The following is a 26,857-nucleotide window of genomic DNA, read 5'->3' on the forward strand; positions in this document are numbered from 1 at the left end:
GTGCCAAATTTATGCAATTGTTTTAATGCGTAATGATAAATCTGGTGTATAAATCTCTATTATCTAAATCTCCTGATTTATAGCACATTCTTTTTCTGAGATCGCACCCCAATTGTATACACTGGCATAAAAAGCTATAATCCTCTCTAAATGTGGCCGAAGATGGTTTTTGTCACAAATAATGGCAGGTTTCTGTCATAAACACGGTGACACATCTACACTAATGTGTGCCTCTTGTAATCCAAGTCAGGAGATGTTGGTAGTTACTGTGTGCCTATGATCTGAGCGCATGGCGGCCATCTTGTGTATGGCAATAATAAAGCAATGGTGGTTTACAGTGTTACACTATTGAGTAGTGTGTGGAGAGGATATTACCAGTATGTTCTGCATGTTATATATAGTAGATACTGGAGGTATATTATATGTTCATGAGGTGTTTGAGGAGAATGTTGGTGGTATAGGGTGTATGGGGGTGTGTCATATTTTGTGTGTATGCATATTTGGCAATATGTGAGGTTGTTTGTGGATGAACATTATGTACTTGGTTAAAAAGGAGTATATACGTGGACTATTGGTGGTATATTGTAGGATACTAGAATTATGTGGCGTGTGTGTATATATAGATATAGATATAGATAGATAGATATAGATAAATAGAGATAGAGATATGATATATAGTGGTATATGAGGGGAACATACTGGAGATATGCAGTTTATAAATTACATGTATAGTAGAATTATGAGGAGGATACTAGAGGTATGTGATGTGAATACATGATGTATAGTGATTTTATGAAGAAAATGTTAGCGGTATATATATGAATAGAGTAGATATGATTGGATTGGGTATGCTTGGTGTATGTGAGCTGCATGGCAGTATATAAAGGGTGTGGAGGTAAATGAATGTATGTATGCTGTATATTGGCTAATGGCATGTACATGGTCCATATGACTTATGTGGCTGGCACTAGGTCTGCTTTTATGAGAGGGTGAGTAAGGGTACAGTTGGGGGGCTGACACTTGGTCTGTCCTTTATTGTGGCAGTAAGGGTATGGTTGGCGCTGTGGCTGGCACCAGGACTGCTTTTTGTTGGTAGTGAATAAGGGTACAGTTGGGGCTGACACATGGTCTGTCCTTTGTTGTGGCAGTAAGGGTACGGTTTGCGCTGTGGCTGGCACAAGGTCTTCTTTTTGTGAGTAGTTAGTAAGGGTACAGTTGGGGCTAGCACTAGGTCTGTCCTTTATCCAGGCAGTGAGTAAGGGTACGGTTGGCGCTGTGGCTGGCACTAAGCTTTTTGTCGGTAGTAAGGGTACAGTTGGGGGCTATCACTAGGTCTGTCCTATATCAAGGCAGTGAGTAAGGGTACAGTTGGCGCAGTGGCTGGCACAAACGCCGATTGTTCTCTGCATTCTTGTTATGAAGTGATAAGTCTCGTTCACACACCGCAGGGCAGACCTCCGCAGAAGGAGTAAAACAGGTTGTATTCTCAGGGTGTGTGCATGCGGGGAGGAAAGCTAAGTACCAGGGAGTGCCTGACAGGTGTACTGAACAAAGGCTGTAAGAACCTGTGCAGGTCCTGAGGAGGTGTAGGCTACACAGCTGCAGAAAACCACAGGAGCTGACTCTCTACACCTGCACAATGCCACAGTTCTGGCTTCCCACTTCTGTTTACTTGTAGGATTTGTACCTTCATATCCCAGTGTTTTGCTACGAGCTATAAAGTCTCTTTATAATTGTAATACTACGATCTATAAACCCAAGTTAAAGATGGAGCTATGCTCCGGGGCATCTGTAGCCTTACACGTAAGAGCCAGTGTCTCTGTACAATAGTGAGAACCAGCACAATATACCCTGTATTCAGCCATGACCTGACAATAGGACTCCACCTCTGTAACACAAGCTGCATTAAGCAATGCCTGGCATGTGTTCTTCACCATTATTTTCTACAGTGATTCACCCTTTGGCCTCCAGGTTAACCTTTTCTGGAACGGAGAGGTGTCTCTGCCTTGCTCCTGCCTTTGCACGTGGCCCTCATGACATTTGCAGGTTCTGCCAACCATAGTCCAATGTGTATGGCCACCCTTAGATGGCTGCTTGTAGCATGCAATTCCTAGTAGCAATCGGTCACTTGGCAAAGTCAAGTCCTCCTCAATCGGTTAGCATCCTGGACTGGCCACCTATATATCTTGTGTATGCCGATGACCCCCACCATTAATTGATGATTGGTGGTTTATCCTAGTGGGAATACTTTCAAACTCTGAGATTAGCAAGAGTTGTATAAAATTGGAAGACATGGGTATTGGGCTGTAATACGATTGGTTTTCCAGAGGCGCCATTTCAGCGGACATAATTTTATTCCAAAAATTCATACAACCACCTTTTGTTTTCTATATAAATTTAACACAATTGAAGGGGCATAAATTAGGATGTGCATCAAAAATTTGACATGAGGTCGGCGGGTAAATTGAAAAATGGGTTGTACCAAGTTTGACGGTTATCCCTTATTGGCAGGACAACAATATGATCGGTGGAGGTTGGACTGCTGGGACTTCCCTCAGTCATGAGAACTGGGGTCGTTTTTTCACTAATTAATAGAATGGATTCTTGATCATTTAACCTGTTCCTCCATTCAATTCAATGGGAGCGTCTGAGATTGACTGAGGCAGAAAATGGGAGATGCCCAATTGATAACCCTGGCAAATTTCAACGTTCCCATAGTATTGAATCGAACGCCAGAACGACCGGCCCCTCCATTAGTCAGTGAGTACAGGACCCTCGGTTTTGTAATCGATGGGGGTCCCATCAGTTTTGCCCCCACCAATCAGATTATTCCTGAACTATGAAACTTGGCACAACCTCTTTAAAAAGTAAGGACTTGACATTATTCCATTTTCTGATAAGCTATTTTTCTTTTCTTTTTTTTCTACGACTCTTGTTATGTTTTCCGTGCAGTACATGGAAATAAAGAGCGTGGGAGCGGGGCCCATTCATGTCTATCTGTATGTTAAGGAGTTGCGTTCCTTTTGTCTGTATGACTATGTTCGCCAAGGACCCTATGATCTTAAAACAGTCAATGTTTGCAAATGCTCACACACAAATCTCACAGTTTAAAGACCCGTATGAGACGGCCTGAAAAATAACACAGCCCATCGTGGGAAACGAGCGTCAGACAGAACTTGCCGAACGGGTCTGGTTAGTAGCTGTGGGGTGCGGGAGAACGAGAGCGTGGGGCGGAGTGCTGAACACATGCCAGCGCAGATAAACCCAACTTGTATGCCAGAATAATTGGGACACCTATGTCCCATAATGCGACTTGCGCCGCCTCCTATAGATTGATCCACCCGCTGTCCTGTGTATTAATAGATGGCGTCTCAGTCCTTCAGCTTTTTATGACTTTATTCGGCAAAATAAACTTTTTCTTAGATGTTTTCGGAGTCATGTCATAGTTTGGTCATGTTTCAGCAGCCCACACTGAGCTGAAATGATGCCATGCCTGGCCCTAGGCACTTAAGCATCTTGAGACATCTGAGATGACTTATTTATTAAGAGTTTTTTTTCCCCTTGTTCCGGATGCGTATAGTCTTCTGGAAAGAAGGAAGAGCAGAGAGCGGGGTGAAACTAAAATATTTATCCCCCTCTTGTACAATTATGTCCCAGTCCAGCTGTCTCACGAAGGGGGGCAAGCAGGGGGATCGTGGGAAATTGGGACAGAGCTGGAACATCTGGATTTCATCTGGATTAATATATCCACCTGTCCTTGCCAGTCTGTAGCTGCGCATTTTCAATTTCCCAATTCACCCGTTAACAACCGTAACCACTATAGGCCTGGAGCGAAGAAACCCTATCTCCGTAGTTCCAGGCTTGCAACGGATTCTGGGAGATCTTTTGTCTTTTGTTTTTTTGAGGTTTTGGCAGCAGTTTTTCTTGGCGTTTCTTCTACCCAGTTCCTCTAGTTTTAAATTAGAAGTCTCTTCTATAAGAAGGCTGCACCACATTCTTTTAGTATTATGTCGACTTTGTTAACTTTTCATTGCCCGTTTTTTGCTGAGAATTGAACTTTTTTATAAAAATTTTTTGGGGGTCTTAAATGTTCTGACCAAGGAGCCTAAATACTTATTCTAATTTCTTGGTTAATCACGGAGGTGTCCTGTTTAGGATCCTCATTACTTGTTGTAGAATGCTGATTATATAGCAGGTCCCTCATCAGTTCCTCATGAGACCAGTTGCTCCACACGTTTTGAGGTTCTTAGAACAAACCTCAAACCACCGAACTTTGCTCAGCAGGTCCATTCATTTTGCTCATATGGGGGTTTGGTATGGGAAATCCCACAAGCATAAGGATAAAGTCTCTTGGACTAGACTTGCTTGGGAGCAAAATACAACCAATCATTGGGGTCCCAGGAGGCAGACCCTTTTATTACTGAGGGATTGCTCAGGTAGTTGCAGGTGGCCTAATTGTTTCATCTATGGTCACAATCTGATCCAGTTTCAAATGGTTTCCATGGTCAACAATTATTACTAAGAATGTGGTGTTATGGGAGCTTATGGTTATTCCTTAAACCAGTTGCCCATGGTCCAACGAACTTGCTCCGTGCACTTGCAGAATTTTACCCGACCAAACTGAGTTCAGAAATTTAAGGTTCGGATCAGCAAATCCTTAAAGCGCATGGAGCTAGTTTATCGGACCAAACTCTTATAGGCTTTTGGTTTTACTTTGATATGGAGGAGAGCGACCCAGGGTCAGTATTTTGTGCTGCCAATGCTGTGGCCTGCAGAAAGTCAACTGGTTCCCTTTAACAAAGTCCTGGGTCTGTTTTTGTAATCCGTTTCTTTTCATAGGCTCACCAAAGAGCGGTCTACAACCTCCGTCTTATCTTGTAATGGGGGAAAAAAAAAACTTGCGGGGAAAACATCTCCACTTTTTTTCAGTAATTTTGGAATTTTTGCCATGGTTTACAATTTTTAGTTTTTTCTCCTGCATAGGCAAAAAAATGTTGTGATGATTCCAAAATTGTACAATCGCTTTTAATCCTAATTTTTTACTAGATTTGCTATTTTGCATCTTTTTACCATTCTGCTAAGGATTATCCAAGTCTCTGTCTTCTAACCTGGAAAGGGTTACAGTATGTGCTCTAATGTATCCCAGCTGTTTCATGTCTGGTTCTTGAATCGCTCCCTACCTCCTCCTCGTCTCCTTTCCTGTTTACTTAAATCTTGTCTTTTTTCACACGTTTTCATTTATGCATTTTATGAATTTTCCCGCTGTGTTTTTGTTTCTTTTTATGCTTTTTTTTTATCTTTCAATTGTATTAATAATTTTTCTGCCTATCTTTTTCCTTGTTTGCTCACTTGATGTTTGCTTTGAGCTTAGAGATTCTACAGAAGAAAACCTCTTAACCTTTTGCCAGGTGAAATCGGTGAACTTATGGTCATTGATCTTTTAAAAAACTATTACAAAACCAAAGCGTCGCCTCAGATTTAGAGCCACCATTAATTTGATGTTGTGACCTGCAGTAAAGTAAACTGTTGTGAAAAACATCCAGCCCAGAGCAGTAAAGTGAATAATTGCTGTAATGGATTATTTCTTTACTATTTTACTTGAATATAGACATGTATTTCTCATCTGATGTTGATGGGCATCTTTGCCAAATATTTAAGTATTAATTACTTTGCCATAATTTGTTTTATTTATTTACTTTTTGAAGATGTCCAACTGGTTGGATTGGAGAACAATGCCAATTTAAAGATCCATGTGTGCCAACTCCTTGTGTTAATGGCGGTGCCTGCCAGAGCACTATCAAAGGAGGAACTGTTCAGTATGAGTGTAGCTGTCCCAAGGGTTTCAGAGGTGAGTTATTCTATTATCTAGGGTTGCCCTCGTTGGGACGCTCTATATTCTCTATATTAATTTTTTTTATTCTTCACAGGACAAGATTGCTCTCTTATTGACGCCTGTGCTTCCAACCCGTGTGAGAACGGCGCTCATTGTACCAATGTAAATGGGCGATATAACTGTACCTGCCCCCCAGGATACCAGGGCCGGAGTTGTAGAGTGGATATCGATGAATGCCGAATTCCTGGTCTCTGTAAAAACGGAGGCCAATGTATTAACACTCCTGGATCATTCCGATGTCGCTGCCCTAGCAGCTTTACTGGCCAGTTATGTGAAGTGCCCTACGTGCCATGTTCCCCTTCACAATGCCAAAATGGAGGCACCTGCCGACCTACTGGGGACCTCACTTACCAGTGTGTCTGCTTGCCAGGTAAGGAGATGGTTTGCATTGCTGTGGTAATTGATATTTGGCCAAAGTTCCTCTTCATTGTTGTTGTCTTTTTCTGTTTTGCAGGTTTCGAAGGACCAAACTGTGAGATAAATGTGGACGACTGCCCTGATCACCGATGTATGAATGGTGGTACATGTGTTGATGGTGTGAACACCTATAACTGCCAGTGTCCTCCAGAGTGGACAGGTGAGGACCACCGGAGATCAGGATGAACAAAGCTATTGGACTGGAATAAATATGTTCTTCGAATGCTACATGCTCAATCATTCTGTTTTCCCACATCATCTGACTGGTCTACTGGAGTGCTCTTGTACACATTTGTCATCTCGTGCCCCCAAAAGTGTTGGCTTTTACCAACTTTGCTCTTCAGATGCATTACCACCGTTAAGCCAGACATAACATAGGGTTAGGCCGAGAAATCTCAAATTCTACCGAAGGGTAAAATTCCTTATAGATTCAATTAGACTGACTCTTTAGACACTCATGACCACCTTCTAATTACATTTAGAGTTGTTGTGTCCTCAAGGAGATCCTAATATTGGATTACCGTAGTCATTTCCACCTTCTGCTACCATCCGACCACCTGTACAGTGGAGAACCCTTCTATAGGGGTTATCCGTTAATGACCGATTCCCATAGATTATAGTAACGGTTAATAATATATTGAACTTTTGTGTGTTCCTCACCACAGGTCAGTTCTGCACAGAAGATGTGGATGAATGCCAGCTCCAGCCCAATGCCTGCCACAATGGAGGCACCTGTTTCAACACCCAGGGTGGGCACACATGCGTTTGTGTCAATGGCTGGACTGGAGAAAGCTGTAGCGAGAACATCGACGATTGCGCTACCGCTGTGTGCTTCAATGGGGCCACCTGCCATGATCGAGTGGCTTCCTTCTACTGCGAATGTCCTATGGGCAAGACTGGTAAGTTGGAAGTATGGATCCTGCCCCTATCTTACAGAGACTCCGTAATTCAGCTATCACCTATTGAGACTGGTATTTGGTCATGGGATGCCTATGGTTAATACGGAACGGGCTATTTCTCCATTCATGGGGCCTAGTCCACTTTAGTCAGATATGATAATGGTGTCCCTTCTTCTGGCAAGTCATAGGTCAAGTATATGTTTAAATCCTATAGTTATTGTAATATTGATAATAAATTTCGGACTTTTTTTTTTTATCTTTCCAGGTCTCTTATGTCATCTGGAGGATGCGTGTGTCAGTAACCCATGCCACAAGGACGCCATGTGTGACACCAACCCTGTGAATGGCCGTGCCATCTGTACCTGCCCTTCTGGTTTTACAGGGGGAGCCTGTGACCAAGATGTGGATGAATGTTCAATAGGTAATTAATAATGGGGTATTCCGTGTGAAGGGTTGACCACGGTTGGGGCAGATGCATCAATTGGGGTGAGATATACTAATTGCATATCGAAATATCTGTCTTCGTTAAGGTGCCAACCCTTGTGAACACTTTGGGCGCTGTGTAAACACCCAGGGATCCTTCCAGTGTCAGTGCGGCCGAGGTTACACCGGACCTCGCTGTGAAACGGATATCAATGAGTGTTTGTCCACCCCTTGCCAGAACGATGCCACCTGCTTGGACCGTATTGGAGAATTCACCTGTATCTGCATGGCTGGTGAGATGCATTGGAGTAATACTAACCACATTGCTATGCAGGACATTGTGCTTATTTTTATTGTGGTTTTACTGGGTGTGTAAATCTTTGTTATCTTATTTCCCGTCAGGATTTACAGGCACATTCTGTGAACTCAACATCAATGAGTGTGACAGTAGCCCGTGTGTCAACGGTGGAGTCTGCAAAGATGTGGTGAATGGATTCACATGTAGCTGTCCAGCTGGTAGGTGTATATTAGTGGAGTGTTTATCTCATGGATGTATTGCTTTGGTACACATTTACTTTAATTGCATTGGATTGGGGGTATAGCAGGAGTTTGATATTAATGACCTATCATGGGTCCGGATACCCAGACCCTCTACTAGAAGTAGTCTCCAGCATAAAACTATACAGTAGGCCAGAAAGAGAATTTATCACCATTGTGTGGTGGCCATGACGGATTATTGCAGCTCTCCCTTTTCAACGCAATACAGGCTGATCTTCAGTAACCCAGAACGGCCACTATATGGTGATTAGCGCCTTGTGTTTACATGAAGTCTCTCGCCCCATAGGCATCCTACAACTGCTGCTTGGTGGTGATGCCAGGTGTTGAACCCCCATAGCAATAATATTGACCTATCCCCAAAATATATCAGTATCAAACTTCTGGAAAACCCTTTTCAATGTGTTGCCTACACATTCCCGGTTTTTAAAGGAATGAGAAAAGTAAGGAAGAACACAGAACTGCCTATGGTCTACAGTCCTCACATCCCGAGAATGGGAAAATATTGCAGAAAAGAAATTGCGCATAGTGAAAGAGCCAAGAAGTACGGTCTCAGTACGTGGACCGCATCTACTAGTTTCCGTCCACTTCTCTGCACTTCCTTTTATGCACAAATAAGCCAAATTCTGCATTCCAGATTCCATATCTTCAACACAAACAGATGTCCCCTAAAAGTTGGGTCGCGACCAAAAACAATAGCTTTGCAATGAACTCTAGACTGTGACCAAGTTGCTGACCTCTCATTGCACAGTTAATAGGAGAGAAAAAAAAATCTAATTTTCAATTTAATTCCTATTCCTATCAGGTTTTACAGGCTCCATGTGTCAGATCGACATTGACGAGTGCGCCAGTACCCCCTGCAAGAACGGAGCCAAATGTGTGGATAGACCCAACGGTTACGAGTGCCGATGTGCGGAGGGTGAGTTCTTCGCTCCAGGTTATCTGACTGAGGGTAACCTTACTCCTGGGGTCTGTCTCTGATGCAGTATCCTGTTCTCTCTCACGCTCTCTGGATGTCTCTTTATATATTCAGGGAGGTAAGTCTTGAACTGTCTCTAGATTTCCATCTTTTCTCATCTGCCTGCTGGACCTGACTTGCTGTGCTTCATGCTTCTTCATCTTGTGCTTCGCCAGTGGCCTTGTTTGACCTTTTGGCTTTTCCCATGGCCTTGCTCCATTTTTGACTCTCACACGAGAGTCATCCCCTGCTGTTGGCTCCTGAGAGCCATCCAATGCTTCTGGCTCCACCATAATGGCATGTGCTGCTTGTCTTTGCTTCCGTCCTCCCCCTTGATTGCTTCCCTGGTCTTCTTTGACACCGTTTCACTTGTCCTTTACCCATTTTTAGGCTTTGAAGGTCCTCTCTGTGAACGCAACATTAACGAGTGCTCTCCTGACCCATGTCACCATGGAAAGTGTCGTGATGGCATCGCCAGCTTCACCTGCACATGCGATCCTGGATACACCGGCTATCGCTGCGAAAACCAGATCAACGAATGCCACAGTAATCCTTGTCTACACGGAGGGAAATGCATTGACCTGGTCAACAAGTACCTATGTTACTGTCAGCCGGGGACCTCTGGTAAGAACTAGGAGGCTTTACAAATACACCTGTGTTTAGCTTTATGACCGCCCATTCACATTAGATTGGTATTGCACAAATCTGCAGATTTTTAGTAGGATTGATCAAGCACGAAATGCATATTTGAGGTTCCCACCCTCCTTCAGGTGTCAGGGAAGAGAAGGATTGGACATGTTGTATTCAATTTGCTCAATTCCTTTGCAACCACCAATGGCATCAATATTCATCATACTCTACTAGAATACATGCACGCTCGGCTAGAACAAGCATGCATGTGTACAGATAGTTGTTCCAGATACCGGGCAAGCAGAAGAAGCTCTGTACAGTATATAATCATGTGACGCAGAGGAGCTATAAGACTAGATCATATCCAGGTCAGAGCTGGGAGGTTTGCCTCGTAAATAATCTTTTGTCTTGCCTCGTAGGTGTTAACTGCGAATACAATTACGATGACTGTGCCAGCAACCCTTGTGAATACGGCGAATGCAAAGATGGGATCAACAAATATGACTGTGTGTGCAAACCGGGATTCACAGGTACAAATTAAATTTTGCTTTTTATTTGGGATGGGAGGTTTATTGTAAACCTAAAGTACAATGTTACACAAAAGGGGTCCGTCACACTTTTGGGTAATAACCCCCCCCCTGCATTACTTACTCCGAATTCCCCAATGGTCAAAGCAAATCGGGTTTCTTTTTGAGGCTGTGTTCACACATAGAGTATGAGTCGTCTAATAAGGCTTATTGGACAAATTGGTATCTTATGCAACTTGAGAACTACAGAAACCTCTTGACCTAAATTGAAGAATTTCTGAATTTTTGGGGGGGATTTATTTTTTAAAGTATATGCTCTTCTGATTGTAGATCAGCAAATCCTATATATAATTAGGGCAAATGTGTCATTAAGGTGGTAACTAGTTAGGATTAACATTCTTTGTCTAATGACTTTTCATAATCCCTATGGGAGTCCCATTGCATGGTGCACAGGGATAGGTGAGAAGTGTCTGATCCATAGGCAGTCCCCTTGTCAGTGACTATAGGAATTGGGGTTCCTTTTAACCCATATTTCAATGAAACGTTGGCAACACATGAACGCTGCGACCGCTGCTCCATTCATTTTTATGGGATTTCCAGAGAACTTCTTTAACTTCTAGGGTAGTCTAGTTTTCCTGTGAATGGCCGGTCAGTGCTGCGGAGGCCTAGGAGTAGACTTTTGGAGCTAGCAGAAACATGTAAGGAATGTTCGGCCTCGTCTAATGTGATTTTACGGCCTCCAGAATACAATAAGACCTTTGTAGAGGTGGAGCCCGGACATCTCTGTCCAGCTGGAAACAGATGGTGACAAAGACGTTTACAGCCCTATTCATGCTGCAGGGATTTCTCCAGCCCCACGTTCTGGATGTGATTGTAGGGAGCGGGATTGTACAGGCATGGCCAGGATTACTGAGGCTTACACTATATACACGGCTGAGCCCAAGTCAGGGGAGATTGAGATTGTCCAAAGACCCCATACATATTCCAATAGAATGTGTGAAATATAAAGAAGTAGTAGCTAAATGTGTACTACTAGAAAATGCAGAATCTAAAAATGTACTAATTAATTACGAACAGTAGAAAACTATTCTTGACAGCGGTCAGTGACTCTTACGCTCGGGATAGGTGGGACTCGCGTCTGTGGCTTATCTTGTAGATGTACTGTAAATGTCTGGAAAGGGAAAACCTCCCTTTAAGCATGAAGCAACATTTTGGTTGATACTACGCCCTTCTTCAGGTCACGTTGTACTCTCCTAGTGAGTGAACCTCTATGGGTGTATACTTTGTGGTGTATTTTTGACCAGTGCCATCCTGTACTGTGGTTGTCCCCCTAATAGCAGGGTGCCTGTAATGTAGTGTCTTTATATAGCTTACAGGTGGCGGAGTATCTGCCCGTGCTAGTCAGGATGGTTCACACACAGACAGCTGGCACTGCTGACCCACACCCGGCTATTTTTGTATAATGCGTAGATCCTACAAAATGTCTTGGTATTTTCTGGACTTAACAAAACCAACTATTTTTGGATGGAGGGAGGAGATTATTTTTGTTTTTTCTTTCCTTTGATGACCGTCGCCTCCAGTTGGGACCATAAATGGTCACAAAAGGACGACCGTCCTAATGAAGAGCAGATGGCCCTGGTATTTGGGACAGAGTGGACGTTTTTAGGAAGCTGAGAGAGTTCATGGACGTGGAGGAATGTTGTATGGGGAAATCTGTGCTGCAAGTTTATGGAAAATTTGGGTTAACTCATTTGTCAATGACCTACTTGACCGATACATGGACAAATGGTGGCACAAGCAAACAGCGCCACTTTTGTTTGTGGTGGTATCTGGTATTACACAATACCTGAGTGCTGCCCTGACAGCAAAATTACCCATAGAGGTTTTAAAAGTTCACTTAAATAATGCCCTTCCTTAAAATGGATGCTCCTGTTTTGTCTTTCAGGTCCTCTCTGTAACGTGAAGGTGTCCCCCTGTGCCTCTAACCCTTGCCAAGCCGGTGGCACCTGCCAGGTTGTTGAAAGTGGCTTCCAATGTATCTGCCCTCCGGATGGTGGTCCTCGAGACTCTCTGTGCAACCCAACTCAGCTGTGTATACCCGGGTGCATTCATGGGTCATGCCGTAAATCCGGCGATGGGTAAGTAATGAAAGGTTTTTCATTTCTGGATGTAAATTTTTGTTTCCAGTTCCTGACTGCAAGCAGGGATCTTTTATACACAAAAAATTATAATTTAACGTCATGAAATGTGTCTCGGTACAATAAGTCATAATCCTGTGTAATCTCAGGTACGCATGTGAATGCCACCCAGGCTGGCACGGCAGGTCATGTGACAGACGGAGCACCGACAGCTGTTCCGGTACTTTTTGCCAAAACGGTGGGACCTGTATGGTGGAACACACCGGAGCACCCATCTGCCGCTGCAGAGATGGATTCATTGGTAATGTCAGATTATATATTGGGGTCTATGTAATGCATGGACTTGGTCTTTTAGGGTTAGTTAATAAATTGATATTTTTTTTTCACTTTGTAGGTAACTCGTGTCAGACCAATATTAATGAGTGTGCCCCGGCACCCTGCCTGAATGGAGGGACGTGTGTGGATGGCATTGCAGGATACAGCTGTTTGTGCACAGTGCCATACACTGGTAAGTGGTGAGACTCAACGAGAATACCCCTTTAACCCTTCACAGACCTATTCCAATAAGTGTTAAGTTGTCCAGCAGCTCCCCCACAGGAAGAGTGATGCATTACAGTCACATTAAACCTATAGCACCGACGGGAAAATAGATGGACGTCACACTAATCATCTATATAACTTTATGGGTTTTCTATACACAATCCCACATCATGATGCTGTGGGTCACAATAAAAGTCCATTTAGGAATATTAGTTGCAAAGATCGTGTTGTGACGCTATCACACTACCACAAGTCTTGTTGTAGCCCAGAACTTGGAGTGTTCAGCTTTTCAAACACTTTTTATTTTCCCTTTTAAAGGTCAGACCTGTGAAACCGTGCTCGCCCCCTGCAGCCACGAGCCCTGCCAAAACGGTGGAGTCTGTACACCTACCTCCGACTATGAGAGTCACACCTGCAGATGCCCCCTTGGCTGGAACGGTGAGAGAAATTTTTTTTCTATGATTTATTATTAGCTAGGGCAGTGATGGCGAACCTTTTAGAGACTGAGTGCCCAAACTACAACCAAGCCCCGCCTTTTTTTGCAAAGTGCCAACACAGAAATTGAATTTGTGATTTATACTCCCTGTTCTGTCACTGCTCACATTCATACCAGCACCCTCAGGATACCAATAAAGCTTAAAATAGAAAAAATTTGGATGATCATTGTAGCTTCCCTCCAGGGTCCCATAAACAGGAAGAACTGTCAGGGCCAGTGCAGGAGCTACAATGATAATCCAGATCTGTCCACTCCTCTGGTAGTCCCAGGTAGCACTGACACTTTAATATAGCTCTTTGCACAGCAAGTCCTGGGATGTCTGGGACTGCTGGAAGATATCCGGAGTCCTCTCTGGTGATGGCCTGGGTGCCCACAAAAAGGGCTCTGAGTGCCACCTCTGGCACCTGTGCCATAGGTTCGCCACCACTGAGCTAGGGGATAAAATCTGATTACGTGGACCCCCTCCACTAATCAAGAGAATGAGTGTCCTATTTGGACTACTTGATGGAGCGGCAGGTTGAGCGTTACCTCCTGCCCCTTTATTCAGTACTATGGGAGAGATTGCTGAGCACAGCACTCGGTTATCAGCAACATGCCTATTCACTCAGAGCCTGATGCTCCCATAGTGAGAAGGGCACCATAGTTCTCATGATCAGTGTAACCCCAATTGGGATCTGGGTGTTGGATTGGGGGCGGTGTCATTAGGAATACCTTTTTAAAACAATGGAATTAATTTTCGTTCTTAAGAAGAGGTGTACCCCTTAACTATTTTACTGCCAGACAGTTCTTTAATCTATTTGTAAAGACTTAAAATGCGGCCTATAATTGGAAAGTTAGAGACGTTTTAATACAGCGGTGACCTCGCTGGAATTTCATTATTCTCCCACCATATACATGGAATTGCTGAACGTCTCGGTTTGGGAACAATCAGCCACTTCATCTTTCGAGCTCTCAGTGCCCCGGTGTACATCATACCTCTCTCTTGGCAGTAAAACCCCCTCAGAGTAAAACAAAGAGTCCTAATATCTCTCCTGTTACAGGTGATTCATGTGAAATTGATGTGAACGAATGTAGCCGCGGCCCCTGCCAAAATGGCGGGCAGTGCACCAACCTTCCCGGATCCTACAACTGCGCCTGCAGGCCGGGTTACACCGGCACAAACTGCGAGACGGATATCAATGACTGCGCACCAAGTGAGTCACTCGCGTCTCTTACGGTCAGACCAGACCAAGCATTCAGTCTCCAATAGACGCTAAGCTCTCTTACCTCTGAATCTCTCTCCTAGATCCCTGCCTTAATGGCGGCTTCTGCAGAGATGCAATAAACTCCTTCTCCTGCACCTGTCTTCCCGGATTCACGGGACCAAAATGCATGAACGAAATCAACGAATGCCTTAGTAACCCTTGTCGCAACGGGGCAAGCTGCTTGGACTATGTGAACAGCTACGTGTGTATTTGTGCGCCTGGGTACACGGGTCCTTTGTGCGAGAACAATATCCAGGACTGCACTGATAGGTAATCGTCTTGCTGGGCTTGTATTCCTATTCCATATGACTTTATGGTATTACGTCCTGCAAAGTATATGACACTACCTTCTCCTCCTGCTAGATAGTATAAATATCTGTGATTAAAAAAAACCCCCAAAAACTAAAGATCATAAGATGAAGCCATCACTTTAAGGAATTAGAATGATATCCCTTTAAAAATAAATAGATCAACATCTGGCAGTGTACATCTGACTGGATAGAAGATTCAGCATAAGGCCGAAATTTTAGAACCGGCTTAGTCCATGTAAATATTTTTCACTTCCCTGTCTCCATTTATATTCACATTTTGGGCAGAAAATAGATTTGTCAGCCCTCGCCATGACTAATTTTGGAAGTGTGAGTCAAATCTTTAGAAGATCCTTAACCCGTTCTGATGCATCACTCATCATTCTGTCTTCACTCCGCAGTTCATGCTTCAACGGTGGTACGTGCGTAGATGGCGTCAACACTTACTCCTGCATGTGCCGCTCCGGCTTCACCGGATCTCACTGCCAGCATGAAGTCAATGAGTGCGACTCTCACCCCTGCCAGAACGGTGCCACGTGTGTGGACAAGGTGGAGTCCTATCGCTGTATCTGTCCTAATGGATACACAGGAACACAGTGTCAGGTGAGACGTAGTGCTGGGGGTATAATAAGAGTCTACGTTCCTAAAATCTAGTGTGGATGAAGCTCACAAAAAGCCTATCAACTTCAATATGGATTAGGAAGACTTTCCTTGTTCCAGCCTTTATTCCCCCCACTCCGGCTTATATCAGGGCAGGGGATTAAAAAAAAAACTTGTTGGCCTTAAATATTTAGTTGTGCACATGGAGAATTTCTTTGTAGAAAACGTTCTAGCCTTGTGATCACAGCAGCCTCTGCATGGAGTTTATATTGCAGAGGCTGCTGTAATCACAAGACCTGATTAGGTAATTTCCTATTACTGATGGGATTAGACTTATGCAATTTATCTCTCCGTTCCAGAATCTGGTAGATCTGTGCCAGAGTTATCCCTGTAAAAATGGAGGGCGGTGTACACAGAAGGGACCCTCTCTACACTGTGATTGCCCTCCCGGATGGGCAGGAATTTACTGTGATGTGCCCCGTGTCTCTTGTGAAGTGGCAGCTAGTAAAAAAGGTAAGGGTGAGATGTCTGTAGTCATGGTCCGAACTTAATACAATGGGTATTGGTATAGCTGTGTAATTCTCTATATTTGTGTCTTAGGTGTTCGTGTTGATCAGCTTTGTCACTCAGGAGGAACCTGTATAACTACGGGCAACTCTCACAAGTGTTACTGCAGAGGGGGCTACACTGGCAGCTACTGTGAGACCCCCATTAATCAGTGTGACCCCGACCCCTGTCAGAATAGAGGCTCCTGCCATAGTTACCTGGGTGGATATGTATGTGAGGTGAGTGGAGAGAACAACCTACATCACATCGGGTACTTAGTCCGGTGCTGACTTGTGGTTACTTACCCTGCCATCTTGTCATGTGTAGTGCCCAGCCGGATTTGAAGGAAAGAACTGCGAGATAGACATAGACGAGTGCCAGTCCCATCCCTGCCAAAATGGAGGATCCTGTATTGACCTAATTGGACGCTATATCTGTTCTTGCCCTCCTGGCACACTTGGTAAGAAAGGCTTGCTATAAGAAATTAGGTTGTCTGACCACAAGGACCTCAGCTAATCACGAATGTATCTTGTATCCTAATTTTCCAACAGGGGTGCTATGTGAGATCAATCACGACGACTGTTCCCCCCTGACTCATACAGGACAACCCAAGTGTCTAAACAATGGGACTTGTGTGGATAAAGTTGGTGGCTACCGCTGCAATTGTCCTCCTGGCTACACTGGCGAGAGATGTGAGGGCGACATCAATGAGTGCCTATCTGGACCTTGTGTGGCTCATAACACAAGGGACTGCGTCCAGATGGCCAATGACTACCAGTGCATATGCAAGAACGGCTATACTGGTAAGGAGATGTGAAATTTAAGTTTTATATCTTGGTATTTAGTTCTGTGCCACCAGTCTGGAATATGTTGGATGATACCATTCTGAAGGGATATTGTTGGATCTTCTTGCATAGCTAATGTGTAAGCCTTTACTTTCAGGTCGACGATGCCAGAGCGTAGTGAACACTTGCGAGTCTCGACCTTGTCATAATGGCGGAGTGTGTCGTGTAACCGTGAATACCCCTCTTGGGTATACGTGTCGCTGCCCCTCGGTAAGCATGCGTGTCCATTATTAACCGAATGTTGGTGGAGCTCTCTGAACCCCACTTTTAGCAAAAGTTAAACTAATTTCTCCTTTCTTCACCTCTTTGTTACAGGGTTATTCTGGACCCTCATGTGAGCACCCAGTGAAATCCTGTAAAGACCTCACCTGCCCATCTGGCTACACGTGTGTCCCATCACCGCAGGGCCCCCGCTGTGTTTGCCCCCCTGGCATTGATTGTCGTCTTCTCAACACCACAATGCTTACACCTCCTCATCCATCATGTACCCCTACCACTTGTCATAACAACGCCCAATGCGTTCATTCTCCCAAATTTCCTTACTTCACCTGCATATGTCAACCTGGGTATTTAGGACCTAGGTGTGATCTCAAAGATCATATAGTCACTTTCCCGCCCCAGTCTCCAGAATGCACCCCACTTCAGTGCCTCAATAAAATCGGCGATGGCCATTGTGATAAAGAATGCAGCTCCAAGGAATGCCAATACGATGGCGGAGACTGCATCTTCGAAAGAGACGACCCATGGAAGAAGTGCCCCCTATTGGACTGCAGGACCCGCTTCAACAACTCGGTGTGTGATCCCGAGTGTGCAACCGCAGCATGCCTCTATGATAACTTTGACTGCCGAGGCGGAGGAGAACGCAGCTGCAAGTAAGTTGTCTGATATAATGTCAGCCATTGCATTGTGGCCTTATTCCATAACCTCTCCTTGTACTCTAATCCACCTATATCCTGTTTAGCCCTGATCTCCTATTTACGCTAGTGCCCAAAACCATGTGGTCTGACCAGTAACTTGTAGAAGTCCGAAACCATTATGTCTCTATAACCTCATCGTAATTTTAATTTTTTGCTTTTAGCCCAGTCTATGCAAAGTACTGTATGGACCATTACGGCGATGGCCGCTGCGACCAAGGATGCAACTCTGAGGAGTGCGGATGGGACGGCCTTGACTGCGCCATAGGTCGCGATGGAGAACAACTCGCAGATGGAGTGCTGGTTATAGTAGTTCTGCTTCCACCTGAGCAGCTAAAGAAGGAGAGCAAGGGCTTCCTGCAGAGGCTCAGCGCCATCCTACGGACCACTCTGCGATTCCGCCTTGACGAAAATGGGCAGTACATGATTAAACCATACCGAAAAAGCAACGCGTCCGAGCGCAGGTCACGGAGAGAGCTGGATCACGATATCATAGGGTGAGTGGGGTTCTAGGAATACTTGAGTTGTCTTATAAAACATATGAAGGAGTATACAAATTTTTGAGTAATTTCTGATACCTCTCGTTCCTAGATCTGAAGTGCAACTGGAGATTGATAATCGCTTGTGTAAGAAACAAATGGACAGCAAGGAGATGTCGGAGTGCTTCCCCGATACTGGCAGCGCAGCAGACTACTTGGCGGCACTGAATGCAGTAGACAGGCTACATTTTCCATATCCACTGAAGTCTATCATCAGTAAGTCATGGAACAAGGGTGGGGGACCAGACACGAGGTGACGGAGCTACACTTATGATGGTATTGGTGGTCTTCACGTAAACGTCATCATGTGCCTGTTCATATCTCTTCCAGGTACTAAAAAGGATGATACAACCCCTCCTTTCAATCTCCTGCCGCTAGTGGCTGTAGCTGGACTGTTGGTATTACTGGTGGCCGTGTTGGGTGTCCTGGTGTCTCGTAGAAAGAGGGCTCATACAACGATGTGGTTTCCTGAAGGATTTATCTTGAAGAAGGAAAGGGATCGGAGGGAACCTGTTGGACAAGATGCTCTTGGACTCAAGTAAGGATCAATCCAGAACTCTTTATTAGCTTGTGTCCAGGGTGACTTGTGTGACCATCGGTGCTCATCTTGTTTGATCTCTTTCCAGGAACATTGCCAAATCGGAACGTCTCATGGAAGATCCATCAGAAGACTGGACAGAGACGGACTGCCCCGAGACCAAGAGACTTAAAGTGAGTAAATCTTATGCTGTCTGATAGAACAAGCCTTTCTTTAGAAGAGTGTCGTGTGTGTGTGTGTGTGTGTATGTGTGTGTGTGTGTATGTGTGTGTATGTGATGTATTTTTTACATTTTCTTGCATTTATTTTTAAGACTGAGGAGCTTTCACCATGTCGTCAGGATCCTGTTGACCCCCGTCCTTGGACCCAGCATCACTTGGCAGCTGCAGATATCCGACTCCCTCCAGCTACAGCATTGACACCACCTCAGGGTGACTATGAGAGTGATGGCATGGATGTCAATGTTAGAGGGCCAGGTGAGGGCGCACAAAACTTTATTTAAAAAAAAATAAAATTCAAAATTGATTTTAGCGATTTACATATTTGTGCATCTATTTTTACTTGGCGTTTTAATGTGCTTTACTAGATATAAATGACCTATTGATATGGGATACTGGCAGGTGGGGAGGCAACATCTGACATCCCTGCTGATTGGGTCTGTGCAGGGCCACGTCAATAAGACTACCCAGGATAGGAGGCTGGAACAGTGGGTGGGGCTTAATGCCCAAATGTCAACCAAAGGTGTAGAGCGAAATATTTTCCTGTGGTGGGACAATCCCTAATAAGCTCCATATTTAATGATTTTATCCTAATTCCGTGTCGTCTTCTAGATGGCTTCACCCCACTTATGCTGGCTTCCTTCCTGGGAGGAGGCCTGGAGCCTGAATCACAAGAGGAGGAGGAAGAAGGAGAGGTTTCGGCTATCGCTGACCTAATCTGTCAAGGAGCATCTCTCGGGGCCCAAACAGATCGGACCGGTGAGACGGCGCTGCACCTCGCAGCTCGCTATGCCCGAGCCGATGCTGCCAAGAGGTTGCTGGATGCTGGAGCAGACCCCAACGCACAAGATCACACAGGCCGCACCCCGCTACATGCAGCAGTGGCTGCCGACGCACAAGGAGTTTTCCAGGCAAGTCCAATGCAGAGGTCACATCTTTATCCCTTTCTTACACACATCTGTTGGACGATGACCAAGATGTCCTCTTCTGGAGCTCCCAAAGAAGTTGTCACTTAAATTCTGACTGGAAACTTCCAATAATTCTGTTCAATTTTCATTCCCCCTGCAGATCCTGATCAGGAACCGCTCCACAGACCTGGACGCTCGCATGGGTGATGGATCTACAGCGCTAATTTTGGCTGCCAGGCTGGCTGTGGAGGGTATGGTGGAAGAGCTGATTGCCTGCCATGCCGATGTCAATGCCGTTGATGAACTAGGTAAGTAGTGATGACGATCTATCTTTTGCAGGTCTTAATAATTATAATAATCTTAACATAGTCAAATTCCACATAGCCTTACAAATCATAGGGGACATATACATATATAATATTACATTAGAGTACAAACGGTCCTATGGAACAATAGGAGGGGGGGGCCCTGCTTACAAGAGCTTACAGACTATGAGGATGAGGGGGTGACACAAGAGCTTACAGTCTATGAGGATGAGGGGGTGACACAAGAGCTTACAGTCTATGAGGATGAGGGGGTGACACAAGAGCTTACAGTCTATGAGGATGAGGGGGTGACACAAGAGCTTACAGACTATGAGGATGAGGGGTGACACAAGAGCTTACAGACTATGAGGATGAGGGGGTGACACAAGAGCTTACAGTCTATGAGGATGAGGGGGTGACACAAGAGCTTACAGTCTATGAGGATGAGGGGGTGACACGAGCTTACAGTCTATGAGGATGAGGGGGTGACACCAGAGCTTACAGTCTATGAGGATGAGGGGGTGACACCAGAGCTTACAGTCTATGAGGATGAGGGGGTGACACAAGAGCTTACAGTCTATGAGGATGAGGGGTGACACAAGAGCTTACAGTCTATGAGGATGAGGGGGTGACACAAGAGCTTACAGTCTATGAGGATGAGGGGGTGACACAAGAGCTTACAGTCTATGAGGAGGAGGGGTGTGACACAAGAGCTTACAGTCTATGAGGAGGAGGGGTGTGACACAAGAGCTTACAGTCTATGGGGATGAGGGAGTGACACAAGCTTTCAGTCTGAGGATAAGGGGGTGACACAAAAGCTTAGTCTATGATGAGGATGAGGGGGCGACGCAAGAGCTTACAGACTATGAGGATGAGGGGGTTACACAAGAGCTTACAGACTATGAGGGTGACACAAGAGCTTACAGTCTGAGGGGGTTACACAAGAGCTTACAGTCGGAGGATGAGGGGTGAACGAGCTTACAGTCTTTAAAAAAATTATAAATAAATATAAAATAAAAAAGGTTTTTTTTTGTATGTGCATTGGTATCATTTTTGTGTTTCTCTATAGGCAAGTCCGCCCTGCACTGGGCAGCCGCTGTGAACAATATTGAAGCTGCCGTAGCTCTGCTTAAGAATGGAGCCAATAAAGACATGCAGGACAGTAAGGTGAGTGTGTACGGGTACATATATGTGTAACTCCAAGGAAACCTACAATTAAAAAATGTGCCTATTAATGTGGATCTGATGGTAGGTTTCTACTCACATGCTAAGCCATAAACAATCATTCACTCATTCTACAACATTTCTAAGCAAGTAATATGCAAATTTTTGGCAGAGGCTACTGAGCCTCTCCGGGCTGTGGGAGCAAAGGCTACTCCATGCCCCAGAAGCCTCTGCTGTTGCTCCTACCTGCATGTCCTTGGCGTTCTTTGGTGCACTTCTCATCGCCACTAGAGGTGTGTGACTGTGAGAAAGCTGAGGGCGTGCAGTTAGGAGCTACAGCAGAGGCTACTGGGGCGTGGAGTAGAGAGAGGCTACTCCACGCACCAGTAGCCCCTTCCAAAAATTAGCATACTGGTGATATAAAGTGTAGTTTAGGTTAGAAAGTGTTATAGAATTAGTGAAACATAGTTTAGGGTTTAGCATGTTAGTAGCAACCTACCATCAGACCTACCTTAATAGGTAGCTTCCTGATAGTAGGTTTCTATTAAAAGGATTAAAACTGAGTACGTTTTTTGTGTTTTACCCCCTGCTCTAAATAATTGCTTTATCTTTCAGGAGGAAACGCCCTTGTTCTTGGCTGCCAGAGAGGGAAGTTACGAAGCGGCAAAGGTTCTTCTTGACCACTATGCCAACCGAGAGATTACAGACCACATGGACAGACTGCCACGTGACATCGCTCAGGAGAGACTACATCATGACATTGTTCAGCTCCTGGAGGAACACAACACAGTCAGAGGGTCACAGGGAACAATGGGAGGGCACACCATGTCGCCACTCCTGTGCCCACCAAATGGCTTCATGGGCAACATCAAGCAAACGCCACAAGGCAAAAAGAATCGGCGGTCAGGAGCCAAATCTGGTGGAGCCAGTCTAAGCCGGGGAGAGGCCAAGGAAGCAAAAAATAGAAACAAAAAGTTGTCTCTTGACTGCCCGCCAGGGAGTGGAGGACTGCTGGAGAGCTCAGTTACCCTCTCACCCGTAGATTCCCTGGATTCGCCCCGTGCCTATAGTGCCAACCCAGGATCCCCAGCAATGCAGGCCCCTGGTACATTCCACCTTGGCTCCATGTCTGTGCCCTCCACCCCTCTTGTGAACGGGCTCATGGATGGGCCTTTCGCGGTGTCACTGGCGCGATTAAATGAGATCGGAGAGTCTCAAGGGAATGCAATGCTGGCTCTGCAAGGAAGAGTACCACTGCAGCGAGCACCAAGCTGTGTTGTCAATGGGTTAAACCTTGGCATGGTAAACCCCGGCAGCATGCAATTTGCTTGGCAAGGCCCTATGAATCCTGCACATCAGGCACGCAATGTCATGGTCGGGGCTCCTGCAGGATCGGTCCCTAACTTGCATCAGCTTCATGCTCAGCAGGTTTTGATGTTACAGAACCAGATGGCAATGCAAAGTCCTGTGAAGATTTCGATGGAGCAGTGCCAGATGCCCCCTAACACCGCTCATCTAAGGCAGCAGAGCATGCCACACGTAGCCGACAGGTCTACCCAGCCCAGTGAAGGAAACTTCTTCAAGCAGCAAAGTGTTCCTAATGAAGGCAGCATACAGACGCCACCCACGGTGCAGGCCTCGTCTCAGCAGACCTTCGCACCTTCTCAAGAAGACACCCCTAAACACTACCTGCACATTCCAAGTGAGCACCCCTACCTGACCCCCTCACCAGAGTCGCCCGAGCAATGGTCCAGCCCATCGCCTCACTCGGTATCGGAGTGGTCCGACGCCACCCCAAGCCCTGTGGTGGTAGTTGGTGGTACACAAGTCCAGAAGTCTCACCTACCGGAGCAAGCCACCAATATGCAGGTGTTTGCCTGACCTTTTCGGAGGACTACCTAATATATTTGTAGTCGCCTTCGCGACTGTTCACGTTCCTCTCGACGGCCACCCTTCGTCGGTGGCTCTCCTGCCAGTTTCTCACGCTACAAAAAAATGAAGTCTCAAATGATTCTGTTAAGAATGTTTTATGACGGGACCATGAAGAAAACAAACTTCTCTACAAGGGGACCATTATATATATATATTTGTATTTTTTGTAAAGACTTTTTTTTTTTTCATAACAGTAATTTTTTTTTTTTTTTTTTGGAAGGAGAAAAGACTGCAATTTTATTTTTTATCCGCAGAAATGTATTATGTGCAAAGAAAAGTTAATGTTACAATTTTAAAGGGGTTGTTTCCCTGCCTTTTTTTTTTTAGAAAAAGCTATCGTCACTGCCCTATGCTGCTCCACTTTCGGGGGTTAATAATGACTTCAGATGGACTTTTATTATGCCAGATTTTTTTTTTTTTTTTTTTTTTAATTCCTCTGGAAAAAAAAAAATTCACGGACTGTGTCTGAAAGAAGCGGTACAGAATTTAGCAAGTGAACTCGTTTGTGGCTTTTTAGGCCTTGTATTGGAAGGAAATTGTCAGTGTTTTTATATTACTAGAATTTTATAAAAAATAATTTTTTTTTTTAATTAAAAAAAAAAAAAAAATTAATGAATTTTTTTTACTCCTTTCCACTAAAAGGCATAAAACCTGCAAATTATTTTGACTTGTTCTCTGTTTTTAAGTTGGTCTTATTTCATGTCTTGCTAATTTGTAAGTAGTAATTCTCTTGTGAGAATAAAAGTTGGGAATAATAGGGGGGGGGGGGGGGGGGAAATCGGTCACATTTTAAGAATTGCTTCAAATTTTCACGTTGAAGAGGGTTTTTATTTTTAACATTTTTTTATTTTTTGGTTACTGTGCCCTGTGGTTAATGGGGGAAGACCTATTGGTGTTACCAAGATTGTAATACTTAAATTGTATAATGGCTAGGCTGTAGGCCTCCTATATGTCCATATATATATTTTTGAATATATATATTTTTTTTTGTGTACTGGGTATACATAGAAGAAATTAACCTTTTTTTTTTTTTTTTTTTTTTTTTTTAATAATTTTATGCAAATGTGAGATCAAGACACAGTAATGGAATCTAATGAGCCAAGCACGGGGGATATTAATATACAAAATAAATTGTACTTTTTATTTATACTGTGGTATAAATACATATATATATGCACATATCTAGATCATGATTTGTGTATAACTTTTTTTTTTATTACACTGCCTTACAATTATGCATTAAGTAAAGTCTGATAACTGCCTGCACCATTAGACGCTGGGGGGTTGTACCTCTTAAAATAGGTAAAATATTTTATATATATTTTAACTTACTTTTTTTTTTTTTTTTTTTTTGATCGCACCCTTAAATTCTAGGCAATTAAAAAAATTTTTTTATATGGTGTCATAGTACGATACCCAAGCATATACTCTCTCTGGGTTGAAGATCACAATCCCAAAATTATATATGTGTATATATAATTTTGACAGCTAGTGAACTCTGGCGCTGCCAAGAAGATATAGGCTACACAGCAGGTACGGGTTGTGTACTAATTAATTAAGCCACTCAGTCTTAAATACTTCATGACCAAAATAGAAACATTTTTTTTTTTAATGGAGAGAAATTCTTTCTGAGGGTTTTTATTTTAATTTTTTTTTTATACACAAACTTCTTTTTTTTTCCATTTTAATAAATAGAACTTGTTAGATATTTTTTATTAATCAGCAATATGTATATTTTATTACTCTTGACGTATTGTCCTTCTTTTTTTAAATAAATAATAAAATTTATTAAAAAAAAAATTTCAAAAAAATACATGTAGCTTTATACTTTGTAAATATACCGGTACAGAATTCTTCATGTAAAGTGCCTAATTCAATAAAAACAAAATAATGTAGTTATCGAAATATTTTATTTTATTTTTTCTATTTTAATGAGATTGAAACGTTTTCAGTTTTGGGATTCTTCAGGCGTCGAACCAAGTTTTCAAATTTATGGAGCACGCGTCTTAATCAGCGAGGAGGAGACCATTGGTATGACCTCAAGAACTGTGTTTTTGGGACTACTGGCATAAACAGTGCCATTGACCTACCAAGAAATTTAGCTTGGGCGCTAATGTGATCAACACTAGGCTGTGTCTCTCTGATTTTTTTTGTTCTTGGACATTGGATGTCAAAAATGTACAGTTTTGGATGAAAGTACATGCTATGTGCCCCCTGCAATGATGCCTGCCTATGACTTAATGCCATTCTAGCCAAGTCGGGTTATGATACATTACATAGTGACGGTGTACTGGTCTCTTTCAAGGCCCGTCTCTTACTTTGCGTCACTGCTGGGAATGTATTATTATGTCACTTTATGAATAATTTTCTGGATGTAGTGGATGCTCGTACTCTGACCAATAGCCCTAGTTGGGGTTGAGTAACCAGAGTTTGTTCGAACAGAACTGTTATACAACTATAATATGGAATTGGGCACAAAGTCATAATCTGGTGCCTAGAGGCATGTACTGGGCCTTCTGTACCTCTCTATGCATTCTCCACTACAGTCCCCAAAGCTTCAACAAAGAATCCCAAAAGACCACCATATGATACATGTGCAAATTACACAAAAAGTTGAGGGGGAGAAGACCTTGCCACATGAGGTTCCTCCAAACTTTGCTCCATCCATATGGTTGACCAGTGCCTATTAGATGTTTTCAACGACAATGGATGAACTCATGTTCTGATTCTATGTCCTGTTCCCCCGATATCGAGTCAGAGTTTGAAGTCTGTTGCCCACAGCTTTGGCAGTAGGTCATTGCTGGAATAGATAGAGGGGGAAAAAAGAGCGTAGTAGGGTGGGTTCAAGAATTAGGTGGAGTTTTCTCACTTAAATGGGCACAACTCCAATTAAAGCTTTTTTGAGAGGCTGCAGGAAACTCCTATGATGCCTAGTTGCCACTTGGATGAAGGTATGGAGGGTGTATGGTAAAAAGTACAGGTCATACACACGATGCCTCAATGACGAACATATCTTTGAGTTCACACATCTTAAAGGGCATCTACCGCCAGGATAAAGGACTGTATGTAAATAGCCTGAGGGGCCCCAGGCTCCATACGTGTTAATGAAGCCTGGAGCCCCTCAGGCTCATTTGCATACAGTCTTGTATGCTGGTGGTAGATGCTCTTTAATTGGTTTGGACTAAGAACCCACCACAATAAAATCTATGTATGTTTGAGAAACCTACAGAATCCCCTATGACAGTGATGGCGAACCTTTTTAGCATCCGAGTGCCCAAAAAGCAACCCAAAACCCCCCTTATTTATCGCGAGGTGCCAAC

The 26,857-nt window shown here is 44.0% G+C and overlaps 1 protein-coding gene across 1 annotated transcript in view; it reads left to right on the forward strand.

The window, feature by feature from the left end:
- Nucleotides 1-25,282, forward strand: part of NOTCH3 (notch receptor 3) — a 47,475-nt gene extending 22,193 nt beyond the window's left edge. Inside the window, exons 3-34 of the mRNA XM_072149218.1 lie at nucleotides 5,706-5,848; nucleotides 5,928-6,263; nucleotides 6,348-6,470; nucleotides 6,976-7,209; nucleotides 7,475-7,630; nucleotides 7,740-7,925; nucleotides 8,035-8,148; nucleotides 8,993-9,106; nucleotides 9,536-9,769; nucleotides 10,195-10,305; nucleotides 12,248-12,440; nucleotides 12,590-12,741; nucleotides 12,835-12,948; nucleotides 13,299-13,418; nucleotides 14,517-14,669; nucleotides 14,762-14,990; nucleotides 15,430-15,631; nucleotides 15,988-16,141; nucleotides 16,229-16,413; nucleotides 16,502-16,634; nucleotides 16,726-16,977; nucleotides 17,117-17,229; nucleotides 17,335-17,891; nucleotides 18,098-18,430; nucleotides 18,525-18,688; nucleotides 18,803-19,010; nucleotides 19,099-19,183; nucleotides 19,324-19,486; nucleotides 19,841-20,139; nucleotides 20,297-20,444; nucleotides 21,511-21,608; nucleotides 22,221-25,282. Coding sequence (XP_072005319.1) covers nucleotides 5,706-5,848; nucleotides 5,928-6,263; nucleotides 6,348-6,470; nucleotides 6,976-7,209; nucleotides 7,475-7,630; nucleotides 7,740-7,925; nucleotides 8,035-8,148; nucleotides 8,993-9,106; nucleotides 9,536-9,769; nucleotides 10,195-10,305; nucleotides 12,248-12,440; nucleotides 12,590-12,741; nucleotides 12,835-12,948; nucleotides 13,299-13,418; nucleotides 14,517-14,669; nucleotides 14,762-14,990; nucleotides 15,430-15,631; nucleotides 15,988-16,141; nucleotides 16,229-16,413; nucleotides 16,502-16,634; nucleotides 16,726-16,977; nucleotides 17,117-17,229; nucleotides 17,335-17,891; nucleotides 18,098-18,430; nucleotides 18,525-18,688; nucleotides 18,803-19,010; nucleotides 19,099-19,183; nucleotides 19,324-19,486; nucleotides 19,841-20,139; nucleotides 20,297-20,444; nucleotides 21,511-21,608; nucleotides 22,221-23,486 — 7,072 coding nt within the window. The 3' untranslated portion in view covers nucleotides 23,487-25,282. The remainder of the gene's footprint in view (nucleotides 1-5,705; nucleotides 5,849-5,927; nucleotides 6,264-6,347; nucleotides 6,471-6,975; nucleotides 7,210-7,474; nucleotides 7,631-7,739; nucleotides 7,926-8,034; nucleotides 8,149-8,992; nucleotides 9,107-9,535; nucleotides 9,770-10,194; nucleotides 10,306-12,247; nucleotides 12,441-12,589; nucleotides 12,742-12,834; nucleotides 12,949-13,298; nucleotides 13,419-14,516; nucleotides 14,670-14,761; nucleotides 14,991-15,429; nucleotides 15,632-15,987; nucleotides 16,142-16,228; nucleotides 16,414-16,501; nucleotides 16,635-16,725; nucleotides 16,978-17,116; nucleotides 17,230-17,334; nucleotides 17,892-18,097; nucleotides 18,431-18,524; nucleotides 18,689-18,802; nucleotides 19,011-19,098; nucleotides 19,184-19,323; nucleotides 19,487-19,840; nucleotides 20,140-20,296; nucleotides 20,445-21,510; nucleotides 21,609-22,220) is intronic.
- The last annotated feature ends 1,575 nt before the right edge of the window (nucleotides 25,283-26,857 follow it).

The sequence above is a fragment of the Engystomops pustulosus genome, chromosome 4 (genome assembly GCF_040894005.1).
Source record: "Engystomops pustulosus chromosome 4, aEngPut4.maternal, whole genome shotgun sequence".
NCBI lineage: Eukaryota > Metazoa > Chordata > Amphibia > Anura > Leptodactylidae > Engystomops > Engystomops pustulosus.